The sequence below is a fragment of the Schistosoma haematobium genome, chromosome 1 (genome assembly GCF_000699445.3).
Source record: "Schistosoma haematobium chromosome 1, whole genome shotgun sequence".
Lineage (NCBI taxonomy): Eukaryota > Metazoa > Platyhelminthes > Trematoda > Strigeidida > Schistosomatidae > Schistosoma > Schistosoma haematobium.
Genome location: NC_067196.1, coordinates 58,543,914 through 58,569,583, shown reverse-complemented (window position 1 = coordinate 58,569,583; position 25,670 = coordinate 58,543,914). Strand labels below are relative to the sequence as shown.

Genomic DNA, 25,670 nt, shown 5'->3' with positions numbered 1-25,670 from the left:
TATTTCAACAAATAAATATATCACAGTTGTCAATATCCTAATTTGTTTTTCTTTCATTTTCTTGCAGCTTTCCTTAAAAGGTGTACGTGGAGCTAGAGGAATGACTGGTGTGACTGGTCCAGAAGGAGGTCCCGGTGAACCCGGTGTTAAAGGAGAAGTTGGGCACCCAGGTGATACGGGATACCAAGGGCCTCGTGGGCCGATGGGTCCACCTGGACGCCAAGGTTCCAGTGTAAGTTATTTTATAAACACTTATATAGGCGCCATGGATTAACAAGTGTAGTTTAAACGAATAAACGTTTAGAACAATGGTTTTGTGAACCTAACTTGTTCATCTAAACAGTAACAGATATCTATTGTAAACAGCTAGAAGATGGAAAATATGTTTTTTGATCCTTCAGTTTAAATTATTTGTAAAACAGTTTCACACTGAAAAAATTGAACACTAAGAAACATGATTTGAAGTTTAGGCAACTATCTATACTGTCGTCAGAATTCTTTTAATAACAAACAAAAAAAGATATTCGCAAAAAAAAATTAGATATATGGGGTAGATAAGCATTAAACTATGAATCAGTATTTGGTGTTCTTGATGAATTCATCAGCAAATTCTAAGCTATAAATGGATATATTTCATAGGAGCATTTATTAACACGACACTTTCCCTATTTGTTTTATTTGATTGAACATCTTCATTAACAAGCAGAAACCATAACGGTGTTATGTTACATATATTAAAAACCCAGTGGGATTCTACAATTGATAAATTTCTGTCAGAAGCAATTACTTAAACAAGATATTATATACTACCATGTGGCTAGTTGATAAACATTTGGTAGTGATTTTCATAACATTATCTGTTTTACAGGAACTAAGCTTTTAAAAAAGAACACCGATAAAATAGGTTAAGTTTTGATTATTTATTATAATCAACTAGTAAGCCTATCTATATTTACAGGTATACTCACAAACTGATTACCTAATATAAAGACCATATTTGAAACTGACAAGACCTAATATGCCCAGTTAACGCAGTGGGGTAATAACAAGGTCAATTCAGAAATAAATTAACCTACATAAGTATACTCTATTCAGGTTACCTATGAAATTAAATAAGATATTAGCATCAAATAGTAGTAGGTGGAGGAAAAACTAAGTGAAACACTACTTACTTCTGATGAAACATATAGGTTCGACCAATAATCGATTCCAAGGTTAGTAAAACGGTGATAAGTCGATAAGAAAATATGACAACCCTCCAACCAGTTACAGAGGTATTTGCTGATTCAACTTTCCTCTTCGTTTTGTTAATTTTTTCTTTGTCCTAACGTAAAATCTGACAACTTTAACTGAAGTATATCTGTTTCAAGTCCTGAGATTTCGAGAGACTGATTCAGTTAAAAATCCTTATTCTTATGAAAACAGATTTTTCTTAAAACATCTCAAACTGTTAAAATCATCAGTAAATTCAAATCACTGAAAATGAGATAATGGGAATACCTTAATTGTTATATTTTAAACAACTATCATTATATTGAAGATTGTCATTATAAAAATTAGAACAACACATATATACGAACAATACTGTTCTCAATTAGATTATAATCAGGCTTTGCTCTAATATACATGAATACTTATATGAAAATTTTTCAAACTAATCAAAGCAATTGATGGGCCAATGATCACAATGAAATAAATTGTATTATTAAATACAGTAGATAAAAAGTACAAACTTATAATAAGACAGGTGTATTAGTGATGGGAACAGCCAAATAACAAAAGTTCTAGTCAATAGTTCAACAAAAGAAGTAGGTCAAACTTGGATAAATAGACTTTAAAATGATAATCACTATACATTATTAAAATTATGCAATAAGAAGTGCATAAATAATTAGATATTGACGAATCTAAACGGAGAGATGACAAATAAAGACATCATTCACTCATTCACTGGTTAATTTGCCTGTTATTACACCCAATATAGCTATCTCCAGAGGAGCAGCTAGATTTGTAGATGGACACTGTGGAGGCCAACTCAGGTAATTTATCCTTTTCCTACTAAAAGATGCCAACGAATGGTTGGTTGTTTAAAATGTGCTATCATCTCCTCATACTTATCTACCATTCAGGACATCGCTAAACACACTGTTATTGCATTTCAGTTTTAAAAATATAGGTTTCTTATGTATAGTGAATATATCCAGTTAATATTTACCCGCAAACGTGTACTTTTTAAAAACTCGGATAGCTGATCGCTGTCAGAGTGTTGTTGATAGACTTCAACTCTTTCTTAATATCATCTAGGGAGACCATTTTTGCTCTGCATGTGAGAAATCCGACAAGATTTATTTTGTAGTGGATGGGTGTAATACTATAGAAGTATGTGTATTCGCAAGCACAAAGGGTCTTATTGTACGCGTTTCTACATAACAAGCCACCACGCTGTCTATGTTGTGTGATGTTGATTTGTACTTTTTACCTATTATATCTAGTTATACAATTTATTTCATTGTGATCATATTGAACTACAATATAAAATGACGTATTCTGTTCACTTCAAATGTTTAAGGCATATTACCTCCATAGTAAATGAAGGCAGGACTTAATAAATAACGTTTTTTTCCACCCAAAAACCACTTATATGGTGAAAAAAATAATTAGCTTAAGGATATTTCATCCAAAGGCTGGTTTAAAGCGATTCTATACAGACACAACCAAATTGCTTAATGATGAAAGAGATTTTCAGTCCATGTGGACGCTTAAACTGGTGCTATGTTCTCTGAATTAAATAATTTAGTAGATACAGATTATGTTGACCAGAAGAACAATGTCAGCTCCACAGTATACAACACAAAGACATAAGCTAAAATTGATTATTAAAAAATACTAGAAACGTGAAGAAATTATTGATTTGTAGTTAGTACACAAAATAAAGTTATGAAAGATGACCCTACACGAATAGGATTTATTTCACAACGTTTTCTAAGTATCCTTGTACCAGATAACTTCTAATATTTATTTATTTGAAATACATAATCTTAGTACGTTTGACATCTAGGCAATATAACCAACTTAATTTCTCTTCTATTTTGGAAGTTACGAACTTTATTGTTCCTCCACTTGAGTGCATATATTTACAGCTCCGCATCCAAATGTGAACTGTTTCGGCATGCAGGGGTGCTTATTGTCAATAAATAAAAATTTCAAGGACGGCACTATAAGTCACATAAATTATGTCTCATAATGTCGACTTATAAAAGTTATCACATTCATTAGTTAATCAATAAAAACCAATCTACACTATAACTACTCATTTGTGGATTTATTTACATAATTACGAGGAAATAATTCCATGTTTTACTTACAAGATATTATAACATTATGTTTGATTTTGGAAGCCCAAAATGTTTTTTATATGTTTGGAAACTCCTTTTCTAATGCTACCACAATATATGATTGGTATCATGATTTCAATTACAGGGACCACCGGGATTAGATGGTAGTCGTGGAGAACCTGGTCCATCAGGAATGAAAGTGAGTTATTCACCCGAATTGCTTCACTAGCACTTTTATTCTGCTTTATCGTTTTCTAGTCAGTGAAATGTTTTATTCAAAAAAGAAATGCTTTGGTTATGACAACAGTTTTATGTGTGTTATGTACGTATTTAACTTGAATGGACTAATAAAAATATAGCTAGCTCCAGTAATTATTAACACAATCATGAAGAATAGATAACCTTATTTACTGTGAATCAAATAACGAATGTTGCTCAATATAACGGAAGTCAATAAAAACTTTGGTTCAAGGTACTAACAATTAAATTACGCTTTGTGTTCCACGAAATTATACTTTAAAAACATTATTCGTCACTAGCTAAAGTCATGTCGGGATGAATTCAAAATTATCCCACTGACTCAACTACATTCTTCCTCATATTCATTGGAACTGACCACAGGTCTGTTACACTGACTATGCAGCCTACTTTGATTTAGAGGAAAGGCCTGTACGATAACATCTGACACTTTCCTCATGGTCGAGTAGCTTCATCCATAGTATTCATGTCAACGACTCACGTATTGACTTACTGTTGGGGCCGATATATCCCCAAACTCATATTTTGTAGTTTTATCATATCGATTAAATATTTAAATAGCAGACAATTGATGACTCATTGATTATTGTTTAAAAATTTCCTATGACAAAATCGATATATATTTGTATAAATACGCTTGACTTGTATGCTTGATCTGATCTGCCTGCCTGACTTGGTATCTGCTGTTGCTTGTAGAATACACTTTCTACGCCTTACCAAGACTTCTTGATCGAGTTAGCTGAGTCGAAGACAATGGACCAGAATAGTCTATTGAGTCTCTGAATCCTGAGCCTTCATTCCGTTCCGAATAAGTCGAATCAGTAGTATCCTCAAGGTTAACGAACCTAACACTTACAAAGAAATAATTTCTGGAAGCTACATGGTTATTCTTAGTGTCAGGATATAAGTTATCCTGATCAAAATTTTTATATATTTTAAAGATAAATAAATGTGGAAACTATCAACATTGAAATCCCTTTCGATGTAGCACTGGCCATTTTGTCGCATGAAACTAAGCAAAACAAAGTTTTGGTATTTTCACTGAGACAATCTCTACTCTTCTATTATGACTTGTCAGAATTGTAAACAAATATTTTGGAAAACGGAATGAAATGGATCGATGTCGGCTCAGCGGTCTACAAGTGCGAGCCCAAAGGTCCTGGGTACGAATACTTTGTTTGGGACCGTGGATGCAAACTGCTGAGAATTCCCATACTTGGATGAGGCGCCTATCCAGTGCTTTCCGGTTTGCAATGATGGTCTAACATTTATTAGTTCATCATCTCAGGAACTAACAATCTCCACAACCCTTTACTGAAAATGGGTATTAGGTGACACTGAACCAACTATTATGAATTTTCATGCTTGAGGTGGAATAAGAAACAGTGAACTTCTGATCAGGTGGTCTCAAGGATTAATGCGGCTTCCTTTCAAAATTTATGGGAGATGAATTATCTATTAATGAAATATGAAAAGAAATATCTTTTTATACATTTTAGTTAGCTGTGTTAAATGTTGGTGAGAATTATGCAGTTCTATGTATGGTTTTGAAACTAATGATAACGAAATTTTTTATGTAAGAATACAATAAAAAATCTTCCAATTATAGAGGATAGCGACGTATTCATGTAGAATAGTACTGATAATTTTCAACAGGTATCGTAATAAGCCAACACTAGCTTGGATGAAATGCAGCGCAATAGAGTCGTTTTGTTTAATCATACAAACCGGCTTCTAATGTAACTAGCTATATGAGGACTGCAATCAATAGAGCACTCATGGTTAATATAGTACTTAGGTAGTTGACTGTAAACCTTGATTACAACAGTACTACTCGATAGTAAAAGATTATTAGTAGTCATTTTTTGTCTTTGTGTGTTTAATCACATAATTTTTCACAAAACGTGGCGAGTAGTGGCCCATCAAGAGCTATGACGCACGTGCTAAAGTGATTATACTCATTCATTAGGCCCCATCAAACGTGTATATTTTTTTTAATTTTTCAGGGAGAAGATGGACGCCCTGGTGATTCTGGACTTATAGGCCTTAAAGGAGATAAAGGTGAATTAGGGCCTCCTGGTCCCAAAGGTGATCAAGGTCTCCCGGGTGAAGAGGGACCACGTGGACCTCACGGAGATATTGGGGATCAAGGAGATCCAGGTCTGCCTGGAGTACGTGGTCCTGTGGGTCAGCCGGGTCCACAGGGTCCGAGGGGAAAACCTGGAAATCAGGGACCACGGGGACGTAAAGGTGAACTTGGGGAACCTGGTCTACCAGGTTTACCAGGGCCAGCAGGTCCTGTAGGAACATCTGGGCCAGAAGGTATGGCTGGTCCTCGGGGCCCAACAGGTATAGCTGGTCAGAGGGGACGCTCTGGTCCCTCAGGAGTTCCAGGTACTGATGGTCTCCCAGGATTTCCAGGTCAGTTAGTTTTACAATATTAAATGAAAAGACAACTAATTTTATATTGCCCAGATCTCCTTACTAACCTGATTTTATCATTCATATCTGCCATTCGCACACCTAACCTGATATCTTCACCTCACGACGAATTGTTTTCGGAGTTAACTAGCTACGTAAATTTGGTCGAAAATCCACAAAGCAGAGTTATATTCTTGTAAGAAATGAATGCAGAGTGTGTCTCTGAAGAAATTTACAAACCCTTCGTAGTACACACATTAAAGTTAAGATTCTTCACTTTTCTATTCAATGATATGAGTCTATCTCTTCATTTCCTTAAGGTCACAGACATACTTGTTTGTAAATCCTAGTGAGTTAAAAACTCATTTAAAAGTTTTCTATAAGTTAATTCTAGCTATTCAACACTAAAATTTCAGTCTTTGACTTAGAGTTATTTTAAATTCTTGTTACCCAGTGGTTCAGATACTGAAACACGCCTGCAGTCTAATTTTTTTAACATAGATTTTCAAGATGTTCATAGAGTATTCTAGTAACGAAAACGTTCATTGCTTTGTGCTCATCATATTAATAACCTACTAGTTTAATTTATGATTAAAACATTTTCATCATCAAGCTACGGTCAACAATCTTCACTATTGAGTTGCGTTAATAATGAGATCTGTAACGCTAGTTTTTTTACTCTAGAAGCGTAACATACTTCTGTTCAAGTCGAATTTTTTAGTTACCAAGCCTCCTTTCAAACCGCCGTTTTTTTAGTCCTGTCGTATGACATGAAACTGATGAAGTGTCATCAAATGTTACTTAGAACTATTTAAACTTATGTTAATTTAATGTCGGTTATTTAGTTACTCTGAAGAAGTGGCTTACATTAAGTCACGAAACGTCAGAAAACAATTTTTCTACTCATTGGGGTATAACAAAAATATATTCATCGGTAACTCTCTACCCAATGTTCAATTTATTTGAAACAATCAAGTCCAACTTTGGCATTGATACCTATTGCTTAGATTCATCGAAAATATTTTACTTAACTCCATTTGAAAATGATAATCAGATTCTGAAAAATTATCAAACATTAGATAAACCCCTAAAATAAAACGTAAATTAATGTTAGATGAATATTAGTGCCAAAAACATTCATTCAGAAATTAATGCATGCGATTATTTAAATGTTATAAATTATGTTTAATTGTTTTCGCGTAACAGCTAATGACTCATTTGAGGCTTTTTTCAATCAGACCATACTGTCCTATTCATCCATCTATTATCCTGGTTTAACCATCTCATTTTCGCTTTCTAGGTCCCAAGGGAGATGTAGGACCTAAAGGAGATACAGGTCCGAATGGATCAAAAGGTGATACAGGTATTCAAGGACCAAGAGGTTATAAAGGTGAACGGGGTCGGTCCGGTCCCGAAGGTGCAAAAGGTGAGAGTGGCAAACCAGGGCCTGGAGGAGTGCCTGGAGATCCAGGTCCAAAAGGAGTGAAGGGAGACGTTGGAATATCTGGCCCCGTAGGATCGCCAGGAGTTACAGGTATGAAAGGTGACCCAGGTCCACCTGGTCCAGTTGGACAAAGAGGAGACCCCGGGACCAAAGGTTTACCGGGCGCTATCGGCATTCCAGGTCCACCCGGTCCAGACGGGGAAAGAGGTCCACCAGGTTTAACTGGAAGACGAGGTCGAGGCGGTGACAAAGGAGACATTGGACCTCCAGGTTCACCAGGTGAAACGGGGCAGCAAGGGCAAAGAGGGGCTCCTGGGCCAAGAGGTCCACCAGGAAGATTTGGCCCGCCGGGAATGAAAGGGGATGCTGGTCCGGTTGGCCCAGTTGGATCCGTCGGACCGATTGGTGAACAAGGTCTTCAAGGTCCTGTCGGACCTCCTGGACCAATAGGACCACCAGTAAGTCCCATTTTACATGATCGTGAATTTCTGAAAGCAAACGTTTGATCTTTAGTTTCTTAATGTTTTATTTTTGTACAGTTAGTTGACTTTTAAAAACACCAGTCACGAGAATTTCGACGTTAGTATTCGACAAATTATCAATGTCGTATTAGTTAAGAATTTATCGGACAGTAACTTATGAATTTCAATAACGTTACACTCACCACTTCAGTGAGTTTTTAACTGAGATCATTGTTCATTCTGAAAGTAAAATCTCTACACTTGCTTAGACTATCTTATATTTTTCGAAAATATTTCACAGAATTTTTGCACTGTAGCTTCAATAGGAATATCTATACGAGTTTGCAGCGTATATTATTCTTGTATAATTAGTACTTTTATCAAAATGAATAAAAATATGTTCGATTGATATTCTTTGTAATTGAACAAGCGACTCATTTTTAAAGCATTGATAAATTTGCTCCTAGGTAAAAGTAAACTATATCTTTTACATAGAGAGAAACCAACATCATAAGCACAGATATATTCATTTATGAATATTTGTGTAATTACTCAATAAATTTAAGATGGTGAAAAATAAGGATTGGTTGAATCTTCTATTATAATCCTAACAATAAATTATTAAAATTTAGTCAATTATTCGAGAAGAATACAATCAACTACTGCATTTTCAAAGTGAACATTTATTCGCTGAGATTATTTCTCTACTTTCATTATTCTTCGTATTAAAAAAATAAACAGTTCACTTCAACCACTTTTATCCTTAACGTTCATTAGGGTTCAACTGGAAGAGAAGGACCTGTTGGATTTCCTGGACCACGTGGAGAACCAGGTGAACGTGGACCAGCAGGGCAACCTGGTAGTCTTGGGAACACTGGACCACCGGGTCCTATAGGCGATCCAGGACCTGAAGGACAACAAGGTCCAGTCGGACCAACAGTAAGTTACTTAATCTATTTAATCCGTATTCTATTACTCAATTTGTTGGTATTTTGCAGTGTTTAGGACTCAATCAACCTACAGCTCACTATTTTCAGTTCATAACATGTAATAATTCAGCTTTTGTATTCTGTCTATTGCAATAAGATAATAATAATATTGGATTTATAATTGTAGAGCTTGATTAAGAGGTTGTTAAAAACAATCGTACGCTCTAATACTAACTGTTCTTAATTATTCATTTATGTTCCATAGTTTGAAGATTGCTTCCAGATTGAGTTTAAAAAATACAGAAGTAATATACAGATCTTATGATATAACTTTCTAGATTTTAAAGAGGATGAGCAGATTTTTCCATATTTTAACTGATGTAAGCGGTGTAACTGAATGCTTCTAAACGAATAAAGTATTGATAATAAACGTTTTGATGTCACCATAATTTCATGAGAATAACTATCGTTAGACAAATAATATGTAAGCAGAAGATTCGATTCATTATCATGTAAACTTACTGCACACAACAAAGTGCATTTTGGTTTATTGAAATGTAAGTATTGACAGTTTCCAGTCGCAGAAAATAAAAATAAATAAAATAAATTGCTAACTGTAAGAAATGGGTTCAAAACAACTTCCTGATTGCTCAGTACCAATGTACATGTAACACCGAATAATATATTCAAGGTTATCTGTACTCAAGAACTATGTATTTATCTTAGATCAAAGTTCCTTTATTTTATTTCATTACATTCTCCTCATCTATAAATTGACTAATAATTTTAGATAATCAACAATGTAAATAAGTATATAATAAACATTTAAAATTCAGAGTTGATATAGCTACTGAAGAAAAGTAAATTGTATATGTAAAACACCGAATCTGAGTGTAGACCAAATTAAAAGAATTTTCACTAGGCATTAAAATATAATTATGGTGACTATTTTTGAACACGGGAAATAACTTTGCTACTAAATACGAGGAAGAATCAACTGCAAACGTGAAAGCAATAAAGAAAGAAAAAACCTGAATTATAATCATATTTTACATAAGGAAAAGATGCTAATTACGACATTTACTTGTTTTACAAAGAGAACTAAAGGTTAATAACCAATTTCGTTAAATCTGAGCACTAAGTTTTTCTTATTTTTATGACTTCTGCTATTATGGGTTGATAGGAAAGACACTTTATCGTTCATTGAAAAAATACATATCTAAATCATGTCATGTTTCCTGCATATGGACTCCAATCGAATTGGACCCCCTCAAATTGGATTCTTTAGGATGTGTTTGAAACAATTGATGGACATCTGCCTAATTTACTTGCTTTTGAATAGACATATAAATATAGTGTCATACGATGAGTACTCGTTTAGCCATATTTGTATCACCTATATAGAAAATATTTCTAGTACACTAAATATGATACCAATTGCCTCTATCAATCTTCTTTTTCTTGCTTTATTTAATTTTCTAAAGATTATGAAATTTTAGATTATCACAGCTATCATAAAACTAACATAAAACATATACTCATTAATGTAGGTATCAATGCAAACATTGAAATTAATAGTTTCAAAGAAACTGAGAATTTCTTTTTGTTATATCCCAATTAGTAGAAAATTCTATTAATGACATTTCGTGAATCAATGTAAGCCACTTCTTCAGAGTAAATAAATGACAATATTAAATTTGAATAGTAAAAAGGAAACAATGCAGAATATTTTTAATGCAATCAAAATCATAATAAGTCTGAATATGTCAGTGTCAAGTTATTCTTGGTCACGATGAATTGGTATGACCTGTCACTGTATCAATTTGTACGTGTTTAGTTTTTGAATTACTCTACCTTCTTTGACGTCAAAATGAACAGTATTTTCAGAAACTTAAAAGTATTTTCTCCAAGATAAAAGTGTATTTTGGTTCATTTATTTTCTCAGATCTATATGATTTATTCATGAAGATTTCACTGTCTTTTTAGAAAACATCATCAGTGCATCAGACAGATAGATCAATTTTATTACATATTTGAATTTATGTACCTTCTAGTTTGTGTGAAATTCAGTTGGAAATGTTTAATGTATCTAAGTGATCAGAAGTTTGTCGTTTAATCATTATTTATTTCGTGTCCATATTCTTCTTTCACTTTAAAAAAAAACAATGTAGGGTCCAACTGGAGATCCTGGAAAGGATGGTATGCCAGGGCGTGATGGTCAGCCTGGTTCTAAAGGTGTAAGAGGTTCACCAGGAGTACTTGGCAATCAAGGTGTTCGAGGATTCCCGGGATTTGATGGCATGCCAGGTCGACCTGGACCAGCTGGTGTGAAAGGTGAAATAGGACCTGATGGTGAAGTGGGACCTATTGGAGATAAAGGCTACCAAGGTGATGTTGGTATTATCGGACCCATCGGACCAACAGGTGCGTTTAGAAAATATCAGTTTATAATTTTTCGATTGACAGAATAAAAATCATTGCAGTATGACGAAACTAACTTTGGTATACATGCTTAGTATATGCTAAATAATATTTCATTCATGTCAAATGAATGAAACTAGATGACTTTTACTAAGTATTCATCTCAACCTTCAAGTATCCCCTTATGCTATTTCAGTTATAAATTAAATCGCCAAGTAATAAAATGTTTTCCAACTTGTTATGCCGCGAATCTGTGTTTTCTTTAATAAAAACAAAATACTACTGAGTAAACACTGCTGGTTAAGTTTAAAGACTCAGCTAAATAAATTTTGCGGTGTAGTTCAGTTCATACTATTCTTGCATAGACCAAATTTTCTATATTTTAATTTAAAATGACATGTTAATCCTTTGATTGCCCAGTAAAAATTCGGACTAAATTAACTCTGGGTGAAACACTGTGATAATTACATACTAGACACCTAGAGGCCTCTATAAATATGATTAATTTTCACTCAGTCCCCCTAACTTGGCACTTATATTTGTGAAGTTATTCGACTATATCTTAGTCATAGCTTGAAGTAAACACAAGTTTAGATATGTTTCACGAGACTGAGAATGGAAAGTTCCCTATAACCGCATACAGTACTAACCAAAAGCTGTTTTTATACTTCTTTAAGCCATTGTATAAAGTACATCATAACAAGACAATCCAATCCTGACATAAATTTATCAAGTTGAAGTATTAGCCTACTAATGAGTAGTGTACTAAAGAATGTATATTTCTAAATAGCCTCAAGAGTGTGACTTACTTGAAATCTTTTAAATCAACCGTATACAGGGGATCTGTTTTATTCACTTATCTACTTACTATAACATTCCATGGGACTGAAGTGCGGCTACGATTTTTGTTGAAGACATGTTACCAACTGGACAAAAGCATGAAATAAACTAGTAACTTTCTAGATTAATTTTTATAAATTTCCAGGTCCGTTGGGAGCAAGAGGCCCACCTGGTCCAGCTGGAGTCAAAGGTTTAACCGGTGAAGATGGTCCTTTGGGACTAATAGGATCTCCTGGACCAAGGGGACCACCTGGTCGATTAGGTCCTATTGGACCGTTAGGGCCTCCTGGTTTTGATGGGGAAAAGGGCGATAAGGGTGCATCAGGGCCACCAGGACCAAAAGGCGATAAAGGAGGAGTGGTAAGTATTTTTGCATTAGTCCTATTTTAAGTGAATATTAAACATTTTCAATATTTATTGATAATTAATTAGGATATTTTATTATTACTTAAAAACTTCTTATGTGTGAAGTATTGATAAGTTTCCACTTAGTTTTTTTAAATTTTACTTAACTTTAAAGGGTTGTTACCACATTCACCATAAGACAAGTCTTTAGTGTTTTGTATTTTTATAACATGAATCTTGTTTAACTTAGTAGTTTATTAGGATTGCATAATTGTTTTACTCTATTTCATTATAAGGGTATACGTGGACCTTTTGGACCAGTTGGGAGCCCTGGGTTACCTGGAATACAAGTAAGTAATCATTTTGTGAATGTAAGTTTTTTTCAATAAAGCTTAGTAGACCAATTTCGCCTTTTAGCATTTATCGATTTTGAACAAAACAAACGTAGGAACAACCATTTAAAGTAGCTACGAGAAGTTAATAGCTTTTTATAGGTGTTATCAAATAGGTTAATAGGATTCAACCAGCCACAATGTAGAAATCTGAAGACTAACATACTTTGAGGAAAACTGGACAGTGTAATGAAAATTTTGAATTCACCAAGAATAATCTGATCATATATTTACCTATCAAGCAAATTAATGTGAAAGGAAATAAAATTAAAATTAATCAATAAATAGTTACAATAGGGACGAATATATGGAAGACAAAGTACGAAAAAGAACGAATAATAACTTCCATCAAGATTTCTTTGACAAAAAATTGGATTACAGATTACCATAGCCGGTTTAGGATGGGGATCAGCCATATTTTGCATATGAAGGTGGGTTGGATTTCTTTATTCTCAGAAAAACACAGCTAAAGATGTATCCTCGACAGTTTCTTCGTTAAGATTTGAAATCTGTTTTAAGGTTAGTGTTACGACTAGCTCCAACCATGATGTTGAGCATGGAAGAAGATAAATATCTACACTTCGCACTTATTGTGAATTACAACTCTGAATAAACCCACAGTTGTTTCTTCCAACATTTCACCACTTCCAACTCCATAACCTCCAAACGTAACTACATAACTCCTCCCTATGTGTCACTATACACATATGTGACCTGTAATGGTATGTGACATAACCAAGTCGAAGTGAGACTATAGGATTTTTTCTAACAGGAATGTAAAGCTTGATTTCCTAGTACATCTTTCTATGAGTGTTTTTACTGTAAGGTTCAAAAGAATAAACTATTAGACTACCATATTTATGGTAACGTGATGTAACGAACGGAATAGTGATATATCAGTAAGAATTTTGATATCAGTAGTATCCACAATGCAGATCAATTTGGATATTTAAAGAAGACATCCTACAAATATATAATTTGTTAAACTGATTTTTCTTGATTTTAGATTATTGGTTTAACTATTAGAGAAGTCACATAACTTTCAAATGCTACTCTGATAGAAATTTGTAACTACATGCCTTTACTATTTAATCAAAAAACTTCTACAGAACGATTCGGCTTTCGAACCTGTACCTACGAAATTTCTGGATACCAATTAACAAAAAAACTTTTGAAACATCATCTATTCACAATATACTCGTTTTACTTTATTTAGGGACCACCAGGACTCCCTGGACAAGCAGGTGAGGAGGGACCTGAAGGATTAGTTGGTCCAGAAGGATCTCGAGGATTGCCAGGAGCACCAGGTGCATCTGGAATGGTAGGTGTGACAGGTCTACCAGGAATAGCCGGAGAAAAAGGAGACCAGGGATCACGGGGTCCTATAGGTCGACGCGGTTTACCCGGGACAGTTGGAGTCCCTGGCCCAGCTGGCCAACCTGGAAATGTTGGAGCACCTGGTCCTGTTGGGCAACAAGGAGAAAGAGGGACTCAAGGAGAAGATGGGCCACCAGGACCTCGAGGTGTTGAAGGAAGTCCTGGAGTACAGGGACCACTAGGACCAAAAGGTCAAGAGGGTCCCCGTGGGCCACAAGGAGTACCTGGTGATATAGGGATCCCAGGATCTGATGGACCGAAAGGAGAGTTGGTGAGTCGTTTTGTTACTTTCAAAGTGTGATTAAACCGCTCAATAAATACATTAGTAACATTCTGTACTAAATGGTTACTAAGACAGATGACCTCTAAAAACTAGAGTTAGAAAGTCAGTAGTTTGAAAAAATTCTGATGGAAATAACAAGATACCCTTGTACTAGTTAATTTATTAATCTATGTTCTCTTGCTATGCTATATAAGGAGTCTACAATCATTGAATACGTATGCCTTTCGATGGACGATAAGAAAATGTAGTGATTCAACGTGAAGCTTTACGTACAACTGATTAGACTATATCAGAGTCTTGAGGCTTAAAATAGGTACTTTCGATTCTGTTAGGTATTTATCTTAAAATTAAATAGTATAACGGCACAATTTCTTTATAATGATTAACCATGACTAAATTTTTAGTCTCAGTTCTATTCCGACTTGAAAATTATTTGTACCTATTAATAAGAAAGTGAGTTAGTTTACACTAGGATAATAATAAGTAATTAATTGATTCAGTTAGACTTGTTTATAATTTCAAAACTTACTTATGGCTGTTACCCCTCATCGAGGAGCATAGGCTGCCCACCAGCATTCACCAACCAACTCCCTTCTGAGCAATCATTTCCAGTCGCTATTCATTCTTTTCATATCTGCCTCCAATTCCCGACGCGGTGTGTTCGTTGTCCTTCTACTTTTTCTTTTCCCTTCAGGATTCCAAGTTAGCGCTTGCCTCGTAATACAGTTTGATGATTACCGCAATGTGTGTCCTATCCGCTTCCAGAATTATTTCCTAATTTCCTCTTCAGTTGGAAGCTGGTTTGTTCTCGCCCAAAGTAGGCTGTTGCTGAATAATTTCAAAAACTGAATTATAAATGCATCCAACTTACCTGAAGTAGTCTTTACAATAGTTTCAATGAGGTTATGATGAGTAAACTGATATTAGAATGCTTCCGAGGTAGAATAAACCGTAAATTGTCATAATACGTTACATATCAGAGATTATTTCTCATAGTCTTCAAAGATTAATAATATATGTCTCCATAATTCCATCATTTGAAATTATTTGGATACTGAACGTATGTTCCAAGCCCCATAAACTGACTTTTTTTTAATGGAAATTTTACCTTCTATACTAAGGGATAAATTTGACATTTTATTCCACCCTATTATTTCTTTTGCTCGTATTCAAGATTCAAAAAGACAAGTTTATCTGAATGAAACACTTTATTTTATTTTGAATGCGCAGGGTCCTTTAGGAATACCTGGACCTCAAGGACCAACAGGACCTCCTGGACCAAAAGGTGTTCAAGGACCAGTTGGAGAAGATGGATCTCCTGGACCGCAAGGTCCTCTTGGAAAACAAGGTTTAAGAGGTCTACCTGGACCTCTAGGACCACCTGGACCTCCTGGTATGACGGGTCCTCAGGGACGTACTGGACCTCAGGGTCCTAAAGGTGTAAAAGGTGAAACGGGTGAACAAGGAGTACCTGGTGAACCAGGACGCGTTGGGCCAGTGGGATCCCCTGGACCTCCAGGATCTTTGGGCAGTCCTGGCCAACAAGGTGTACCAGTAAGTAGTAATTATTTTACTCATCTTATTCATTATGTATTGTTTATTTCTGTACGGAAAGCATAAAGAAGATGCATGACAGTTGATAACTACTTATAATATTCAGATTTTAAGAAACAACCTTCTAGTGAAAATTTTATGGAAGCTAACTAGTTATTTAAGAATCATCTAAAATTCGTGGATTCAAATAACTTTTGTATTCAGTGCTAACTAAAAGAAGTAATTCTAACTGATATTGTAAGTAGAGCTCCCCGCTTTTTTTTGGTTTTTGTCCTAAATAGTAATATATTCTGAGATATCTAGCAAGACATTATATCTGAGGTCACTCACTTTTTTCGTTTTTGAGTACATAGTGTTTACTCAGTGTTTGCATTATTAATAAATTTCGCTAAGTCACTTTAAACGATATTAGTTACTTACCTAATAACAGAATGATAAGCAGAGATGTACCTTCATCCCAGAGTCAATGTTCACTCCTGGACTCGAATCCTGTACCGTTCGCTGATGTACCTCAAACAGAACTAAACGCGTGTCCTGGATTCCACTGCTAGCCACCACCCATCTTTGTTTATAGTCCTTGTGACCCAAGACAATATCAAGGCAACACGCACAGGAAGTACATATGTCAACAAGAGACTGATCATTTGAAGTTTTAAACATCAATGGGAACATTTAAAAAAACAATACAAAAATGAATTAAACTTCTCCCCATTGCACTAGCTAGTGGCCATCTATACCCAGTAGCTATGTGGATAACGCGATGGCGCTTAAAGCGAACGGTACTAGATTCGAGTCCCGAAATGGACATCAGTTCGGATGCAGATACATCCGGTTGACGAGTCCTAAATAGGACTAAACGCGCCTCCTGGATTCTACTGTTAGCCACCATCCATCTCTGCTTTTAATCATAACACTTTATTTATAAACAGACAATCTTAACCTATAGAAAAATAAGATAATTTTATTCAGATAACTAAGAATTACTTTAGTAATCATCAAAAATAAACCATAAAACAAAGATATTACTTTAAATAAATGTTACCATTATTCGGTCACCGAAGAAAATGAAACAATTATACCTTTCCAACTCATACTTTAATACATTTTACCTTTATTTGAATGATATATTCTTTTGTTCATATTTACTTGTAAGGCATTCTGTGACATGAATTCCATTCTTGGATACTTTTAGTGTAATACTAACACATTATCTATTAAGTGATATTTCAATTTTGATGTGATCTTGTAAATTTCCAACCAATTATGAGATATTCATTTTACAAGCCAACCAACTAGGAAATATGGAATTCGAACAGCTTAGAATATCTATTTTTTTTATAAACGTCAATCATTTATTGAAAATATTCAGTTATCAGAATTTGGTTTACTGGAGAGAAAAAACTATGTAAGGTTAGTCACAATGACAAATATAAAAGTTATCTACAGAAAGATAAATATAACAAAAAATAAACCACATTAATAATGTCGGTAATTTTAAATAATACTGTAAATCACAATGATAAGAATAGATTAAACTGATATACACACCTTATAAAGTATGGAAAATCTCAACTGTCTGTTACAGGATGATTAAAACGAAAAAGCCTTTACAAATAAAAGAAATATAGACAGTAAGATTGTTAATTACAAAGTACATGGATCTAAACCATGTTAAAACAAAAAAAAAGAAAATATCTAATGAAGGTGAATGAAAGTAATTGATAAAATGGAGAATTTTTTAAAGAGCACATAAAATCTAAAGCGAATCTCTATTAGGTTCGACTATCAATTTACATTCAAGAATATTGACTGTGTTCATCAAGTTAATCTGTGCGTAAACTATTCAATTTATAAATTAATAGTATAAGCATGATCATTTTAATAGGCATAACGAAACAATGTTTTTTAAGACTAAGTTAAGTGTATCTTGTTTCATTTTCAATGCAAAGGATGTCATTCTATATTCTTTGATTTATTTTTTAAAAACTTATTTATAGGGGGTAATGGGTAAACAAGGCAAGACAGGAGAACGAGGATCAGAGGGACTGCAAGTAAACTAATACATATATTTTTTTCGTTTTCAAAGGTCTGCTTATTGCTTTGAATAAACAGAATAATATTTTAACCTTTTTTTGGTTTATTCATTATTGACGTCCCTGATATACATTACTGTAATATTTATTCTTTAGTATTTCTAGTTATCTTGTCAAACACTATCGCTAAAACCTGTTAACAGGATCTGCTTTAGGTTCATTTGAATTTCCTTGTAGATATTTTGTCCCCATAAAAACTATATGTGACTTTTAGCTTGTCATACATAAACCGTAACTGTTATCGTTTATTCATGTACTGAAACAAAATATGTCAACAAAATCTATTCTCATTATGAAATATTTTCAGGGCAAGCAAGGTGACCCTGGTATACAAGGTGACCGTGGTCCAAAAGGTAGCAAAGGAACTTATGGTCCAGTCGGTCCATTGGGGCCTCCGGGACCAAAGGGTGAACAAGGTGTTCCTGGACTTGAGGGCGTACGAGGAGTGGTTGGTCTCAAAGGAGAAAGGGGTCCTGTCGGACCTGCCGGAGATCCAGGACAACCAGGTCCATCCGGACCAGTTGGTCCTGAAGGTCCAGCTGGACATCCTGGTCCTCCAGGTCAGTAAATGAATTGGAATTTGTAAATATAAGTTTTAAATTCATCAGTTTTATATCTTATATATCATCTTTTGTTATTTTCCACACTGCACTATACAAAATACCTGATAATTTCATCTAGTTCCGCCGAAAACAAATAATCTTAAGAAGTTTTGTCATGAAAAGTGGGGCTCCATAATCATCTGGGATGAGGCATGAGTTATTAGCAAACTTGAAGTCCAGTAAATATTTCATATTAAAACAGCTTTACTCCTGCATATAAACTAATACTAAACAACTCATTCGATATTCGTAGAGAAATACTCTTGTTTTTTAAAGTATAATTTATTTAAAGGAAATCATGCTATGAATAACGTAAAAAAAGTAAAACACTTTTAAGTATATTGGTTCGAGATCTAAAATGAAACGTAAGTTAGTAACTATTTCGTTAAATCATGATTTGCAATCATAAACAACTGATTTTAATACACGTTACCTATAGATTAGGAAGTACTTAAGCCAAGAATTATGGTTTCCACATAAACTGAGGTTACTATGAACATTTAAGAGAATTAATTGTTTCAAGTTATTAAGGTAATTGTATTTCTGTATTGTTTACGTAGGTATTAAGTCATTACGAAATATATTAAACTTCCTTAAAGATAGAACTGAACCTTATTTTTTGTAATTAATTTTTTTGATTTAAATATATTTTTCCTTTATAGGGTTACCTGGTGTTCCAGGTCAAAAGGGTTCATCTGGTCCAGCAGGACCACCGGGACCTCCGGGTCCAATCAAGGTCTTAGATATGAGTGAAGGTTATTATAGGTTTGAGGATACACCCAGAGTTAGACGTAGTATTTCAGATGCTCTATACAATAATCAATATTATTCGAAACAGGATCCGGGTACGTTATATTGTAAAGTGAATAATCATTTGAATTTTTTCTTTACCTTAGTCTCTCTTATAAGCGTTTTTGTGTAAAATTCCACGTGGTTCTATATAATTTTTTACCTTATGATTGCTAGTAGACTACATATTAAAAGACCCAAATGTTCATAAGATGCTAACTTTAAGACACCTTTCATCATCTACAGGAATAACCCTCTCATTTTCTTAGCAGAGAAGAGAAATCTAAGATTGACTAAAATAAACACCTAACATAACTAAGTTTTATAAACCCCCTACTTTTAAAAAAATGGGGGTCATTGACTAAAAGAAAATTTTTGTCTTAAAATGTCTTAAATAAACGAATTATCAATCAATAAAAATTAATCGAATGATTCTTTGTTTTTCAAGCCTAACAAGCTATTGTGACTTAAAACCTAAGGTCATAAGCTATATTACTAAAACACTGAACCACAATCTATACCTTAGCTTACTTCTATAAATTTCACACCGTTGGATTAGTTTTGTTGCATGTACGAAAGTTATTAAATTTTAAAACAAAACTTTAAAATAATCGTAATATCAAATTTCTGATTGTCTACTAAAAAGTTCCAACAAATGTATTTATGTAAGAATAATTAAAGTGTAGTGAACGAGAACATAAGTGGTGACAATGGAAAGTATTTCAATACAAAATTACAGAATCTCTTACTAACCATACAGTAAATACCTCATTTGCAAAATGTCAATCAATTGTTTCAAGCTTGACTTTTCCTTTTGCAAATGTCAATCAATCGTCTCAGACTTCGTTGTTCTTTCGATTCCACAGCAATCATTCTTTGTTCTCGTTTTCTTTTCTTTGATCTTCTTAACTTTCTGCCACTTTCGATCGATAATACCTACTATTTATACCCATCGATCAGTAGCACATACCACAAAAGTATGTGTAGAAAATTTATGTTAAAAATCATCAACTTTCAAATAATCGCGAATTTCTACGTTGAAATACATTGTTAGCTCCTTTTAAAAATAGAACAAGAAAGTGAAAAGCATAAGTCAACGAACACTTCTTACAGCATATTTATTGCAAATAGACATCCGACTAAAAATAACTTAATTTTATTATCTCAAACATTTTTCGTAAAGTTGATAAATCACCAAAGACCATAAAATTAATTAGTGTTCCCACAAATGACTTGTTCCAAGCTCTGTTAAGAAACTACGACCTGTGAATTCAACCAAGTCAGTAGTGAACCAGATATCTATCGGTAAATTTGAATAATCTTAGCACTATATCACTAGTAAAGTCAGTAAAAGTTAATTGATGAACATAGGTCAATTTACTGAACAACATCTTTGTTGTCAAATTTCAAGGTTTTGTACACAACAATGCATGGAGTAACAAATACTCACTAATGGCTGTAAAATAAGATTCATTCTTATAAAAATGTTAAGTCGTAATCATTTTGTACAGTCGTACTTTACACTGCATAATCGTATATTCATTATTAACGTTCAACTCTGCATATTTCACTACTAAAATTGTTAGGATAGTCGGAAAAATATACCAATAATTATCGTGTTAAGTCTATGGTGGCCTTGGACCTTAAATGTACATTTCCCATTGGTCGATGTTTATTTCGCTTGTTAAATATTGTGTAAATGTTGTTTTCTATTTTATGGTACGATGTGGTTTGTTTGTTTGGTATATAAATAGAGTATGTCTGAAATACAATGATTCATAACTCAGAGGCTGTGACTTGTGTTCTGGACTCAACTGACTGGGCTAGGCAGGGAAGCGGGACCAATCAGGACCCTAGGTCGTTCTACGTGTTTACGTGTCCCCTGTCACAGAAGCGATCGATATATAAACGCTGCTTATCAAAACCTGCAGTCACACCCGTTACAACAAAAATCTCTAATGAAAAAAATTATGTTCGAATAGATTAATCTTCAACTGGTTTATTTTTGTAAAAATTATTCTCAAATAAATTGGTTTTAAACAAGATGAGATCTTAAGTATTCAATCACAAAGGGAATAATTAAGATAGAAAGAAAGTGAAGCGATAATAAGTTCTACTTTTTGGTAAATCTTAGAGTATAGTAAACTAAACTATTCTTTTTATATATTATAGTTCCATGAAACTTTTAGTTTAAAAGTTCGAATACAACCTTATTCATATTACTTTTTACTACTAATAATAATAATTCTGCACAACTAATAGATGAAAGTATTACACCGAATACAATACCATCAGTTGGTGCAGTACTACGTCGTATATATGCAAGAATTGAAAGCTTAGAAGCATCTATGAATAGTTTTGAACGTCCTATGGGTACACAACAAAATCCAGCTAGACATTGTCGTGATATATATGAAGCTGCTGATTTTCCAGAAACTTCTAAATCTGGTACTTACTGGATTGATCCAAACCTTGGTTCACCAACTGATGCATTCACAGTTGAATGTAGATTTCAGAATAAGGGAAATGTTGCTGAAACATGCATTAAACCAAGTGAAGATACAAAAACAGTAAGTGCTAATAGAATTTATTATTTCATTTGTTATCTATAAACAAACTATAAATCGTTACGAAATGTTTCTTTCAAACAATCAATTTATTAATACTTTTAAGATGAAATAACGCTGTTATAATTTTATTGGATGTATATAAATTAATCTGGCCTTATATAATATTTAACCGTAATAGGTGTCTAGCATCCTGTTATAAATTTATTGTAGTAAGGAAATTAAAATCATTAAAGTAAAAAAGAATTAATGAACTCCTATTGATGTAGATACAGCAAGATAAATTAACAATAACAGATAGTGCTACCTGATTTCATCAGTTCAAGTTTGTCTAGATTCAAATCAAATAATCTCATATAGTAAAAGGTGTTAATAAAGATAAAAATATGTGGGTATCATTACCAAAGTTTGACTTGATAATCTCGAATGAATTAAGCATTGGGTAGATGGTTATCAATTGTCATCAAAATTTTTATTTGGTTATTTACGCTCTTAAGAAGCGGCTTACACTGAGTTACGAAACGTCAGAAAATCTTATTTTTCTACTCACTGGGATATTACAAATATATTAATTTATTGATAAGTAAAATATGTGTTCACCACTTATTTAAAGTCATTTAGCTAGTTGTGTCACATAGCATGCTTATTCTACACGAGCTTAGTTGTTAGAATCAATCAACCATTAATTGTGATGCCTCAAATTTAAATCTTATTCAGTTTACATAGGTATGACTATCTGCAAATTACTACGAATTATTATATCTCAAGTTTTTGTCAAAAGCTGACAAATGAATGAATCTCTTACTATCCACTAAGCTACATTACATTTGGGTCATAATTTTAGCTTGACTATTTCAACGTCAACCATGAGTTTTTGTGTAATAATAATGATTGACAACCAAAATAAGCTTAGATAAATTGTTAACTAGACGCTCATGTAAACCAACAATATGAAATAATTCGGTTTACTACTGATTTTCATTTAGAAATTGTTTACTTGAATAGAAACATCTAGTCACTTGTTTAAACATATAATAATTCACTTTTTATGTATTCCTCTACAAAACTAATTATGTTTTCCTTTCTGTTATTCCAATAAACATATTTGTTCGTTTTTCAGATAATCATTAAGCTTATTTTCTGTAATAAACTTTTATCAGATTGATTTAATACATAACATTTCGTCCACTATAGAGCGCAGATTCCCTTAGGATTACAGGTGCACCCTGTTTGTAAGAGCCAAACAGCATGAAATCTAGGTTTGTAGTATCTTGTCAACTACATCTAATTACTTGACATTTCAACATAGTGCGCATAATTTTGAGTCATTTAAAACCAGTGGCCAAATTGCACCTTGATCAACAGAATTCTTTCGACACTAAAACGACTAGACAAACACGACATTGGATACCTGTCAATCTGTTATAAATCTATAAGATATGCTTTTTACTAATTCCGATGGATTTCGCTAAGTTTACAATGATATTTCATCATGCAACATGTAGTGTTACAGAATTATATTGAATCTGTAAATCTCGACGATTTAAACTCCTGCTAACGTGAGATTGTAAAACAAATATTAGGTACATAAATGTACAACTGTAATTGTAGACTATCGGATAAACTGGGAACATCAAAACTAGATTTGTAGTGACCAAGAGCTCAGGTGAGGAGAACCAATTTATCATTTAATTCACAATCATATAATGGTTTAGTAGAATGTGAAAATCATACATCAAATACATCATTTGCATATCTTTCAATTGTCTTTTACATCCTTCAAAATCTTTCCAATCCTATTTTTATTCCAATTTCTTTCTCTTCTCTTCCCTTCATTTTTTTTGACAGGCATACCACTTTTGATTAGTTTTACCTACTACCTACATCTGTCAACTTAACTAGCATACACCACAGGTTCATTTAATCACGTCACTGATTTCCCCTATGTCTATATTACTTTTTTTTACTAGTATAGGGGTTGTGGAGATTATTAGGTTTTTGATTGAGATCATGAACCGATTGATGTTAGACCACCACAATTGAAAACCTGGAAGCACTGGACGGCCGTTTCGTCCTATTGTGGGACTCAGCAGTGCGCATCCACGATCCCGCTCGCGGGATTCGAACCCAGGGCCTTCGGTCTCGCGTGCGAACGCTTAATCAACTGGACCACTGAGCCGGCATCCAATGGTGATATTTTCTAACATCAACCAATCCACGAAATTGCGCGACCAACTTCCGTTGTACTGAGGTAGATACCTATCTCTACCCGACAAGGATTAGCGGACGAAACGGCCGTCCAGTGCTTCCAGGTTTTCAATTGTGGTGGTCTAACATCAATCGGTTCACGATCTCAATCAAATACTTTTTTTAATTAGAAAGCACCAACAAGTTATAACGAAGCTTATTTCTCATATTTAAGTAACATTTTCAATATACGAATATTTGCTACTGTATTTTACTTTTCTTTGCAAATTATAATATCATTAATGAATTAGGTCACTATATTTAATTAGATCAAGCTTATCGAATGGTAATATCTATCTGAAAAAGTTAATGTCAACAAATTAACCTCTTTTGGTTGTTCTGACAACAAACGGATGTATGTTCTGTTTATTAGAAAAAACTCAAGTGTTTTAATCAATTGACTACCAATTATGTAGCTGAATTATGAAAACTCCTGATCTGCGTATAATCGAAGTGTAATGAGTGTGCAATTTGACAATGTTCGTATTGGTCCGTTTTTGTTCCCTTTTAAATTCTAGAAGACAAACATAAATCAATCCAGTTGAAGTTCATTACTGTGTAATTAATAAACTAATCACTTAAGTCGTAGTTTGTTTCTCTTATTGAATATAATACTTCTTCAGATGATAAATTACTATCTAATTAAGATCAGTCTGTACTACAAAATATATAAGTTTCTATCTTATAAATTTCTTTCCTATTTAAGTTCCCTCTAAGTTCAATCATTTATAAACCAGTTTCTTTTCCTGAATAAATATAAAAAGGGTCATTTGTAATTGGGTATGTAGAATAAAAACAACTGAAAACTATTAAGTCCCATTAAGGCCGAGTTTATATAGTTTATTGTGGAAAAGGACTAAATGACATAAGAATGATGCGTTTCGTAAACACATGGAAGAGTCGTAAACAAAAAATCGAAATATTATTACCACATCATAATCATTCAGACTATCAAAAAATATATGGATTTCTACTAAGACAAATTTCAACAAACAAAGAAGACTGCTGAGTTAGCTAGTAAAATAATAAGTGAAAAATGAAATTTCAAGGTGGAAATACAAGATTCTCAGGTTCGGAAAAAGGGATTTTCCCATACTCTTTGATTTTAAATGATTATTCAGCTGTTTTCAACTTAATCATAATTCTTTATCTATAATAATCTAGATGATTTGTCACGCGATTCAAAGTAAATTGTAAATCTCCAAGCTGTTACAATATATTAGGATTTGTGTATAATAAACATTAATTACCCAGTTTTTTCCTCAATGAGCTGAATGATTTAGTAACGGAGCACTTATTATGATAATAAATC

General features: G+C 33.6%; 1 protein-coding gene across 1 annotated transcript in view; it reads left to right on the top strand.

The window, feature by feature from the left end:
• Nucleotides 1-25,670, top strand: part of ZNHIT1 (Zinc finger HIT domain-containing protein 1) — a 68,687-nt gene that overhangs the window by 36,628 nt on the left and 6,389 nt on the right. The window contains exons 10-23 of the mRNA XM_051209188.1: nt 68-232; nt 3,481-3,534; nt 5,600-6,014; nt 7,315-7,916; nt 8,697-8,858; nt 11,020-11,272; nt 12,255-12,469; nt 12,751-12,804; nt 14,063-14,494; nt 15,737-16,060; nt 18,058-18,111; nt 18,461-18,713; nt 19,418-19,600; nt 21,807-22,114. Coding sequence (XP_051074623.1) covers nt 68-232; nt 3,481-3,534; nt 5,600-6,014; nt 7,315-7,916; nt 8,697-8,858; nt 11,020-11,272; nt 12,255-12,469; nt 12,751-12,804; nt 14,063-14,494; nt 15,737-16,060; nt 18,058-18,111; nt 18,461-18,713; nt 19,418-19,600; nt 21,807-22,114 — 3,474 coding nt within the window. The remainder of the gene's footprint in view (nt 1-67; nt 233-3,480; nt 3,535-5,599; nt 6,015-7,314; nt 7,917-8,696; nt 8,859-11,019; nt 11,273-12,254; nt 12,470-12,750; nt 12,805-14,062; nt 14,495-15,736; nt 16,061-18,057; nt 18,112-18,460; nt 18,714-19,417; nt 19,601-21,806; nt 22,115-25,670) is intronic.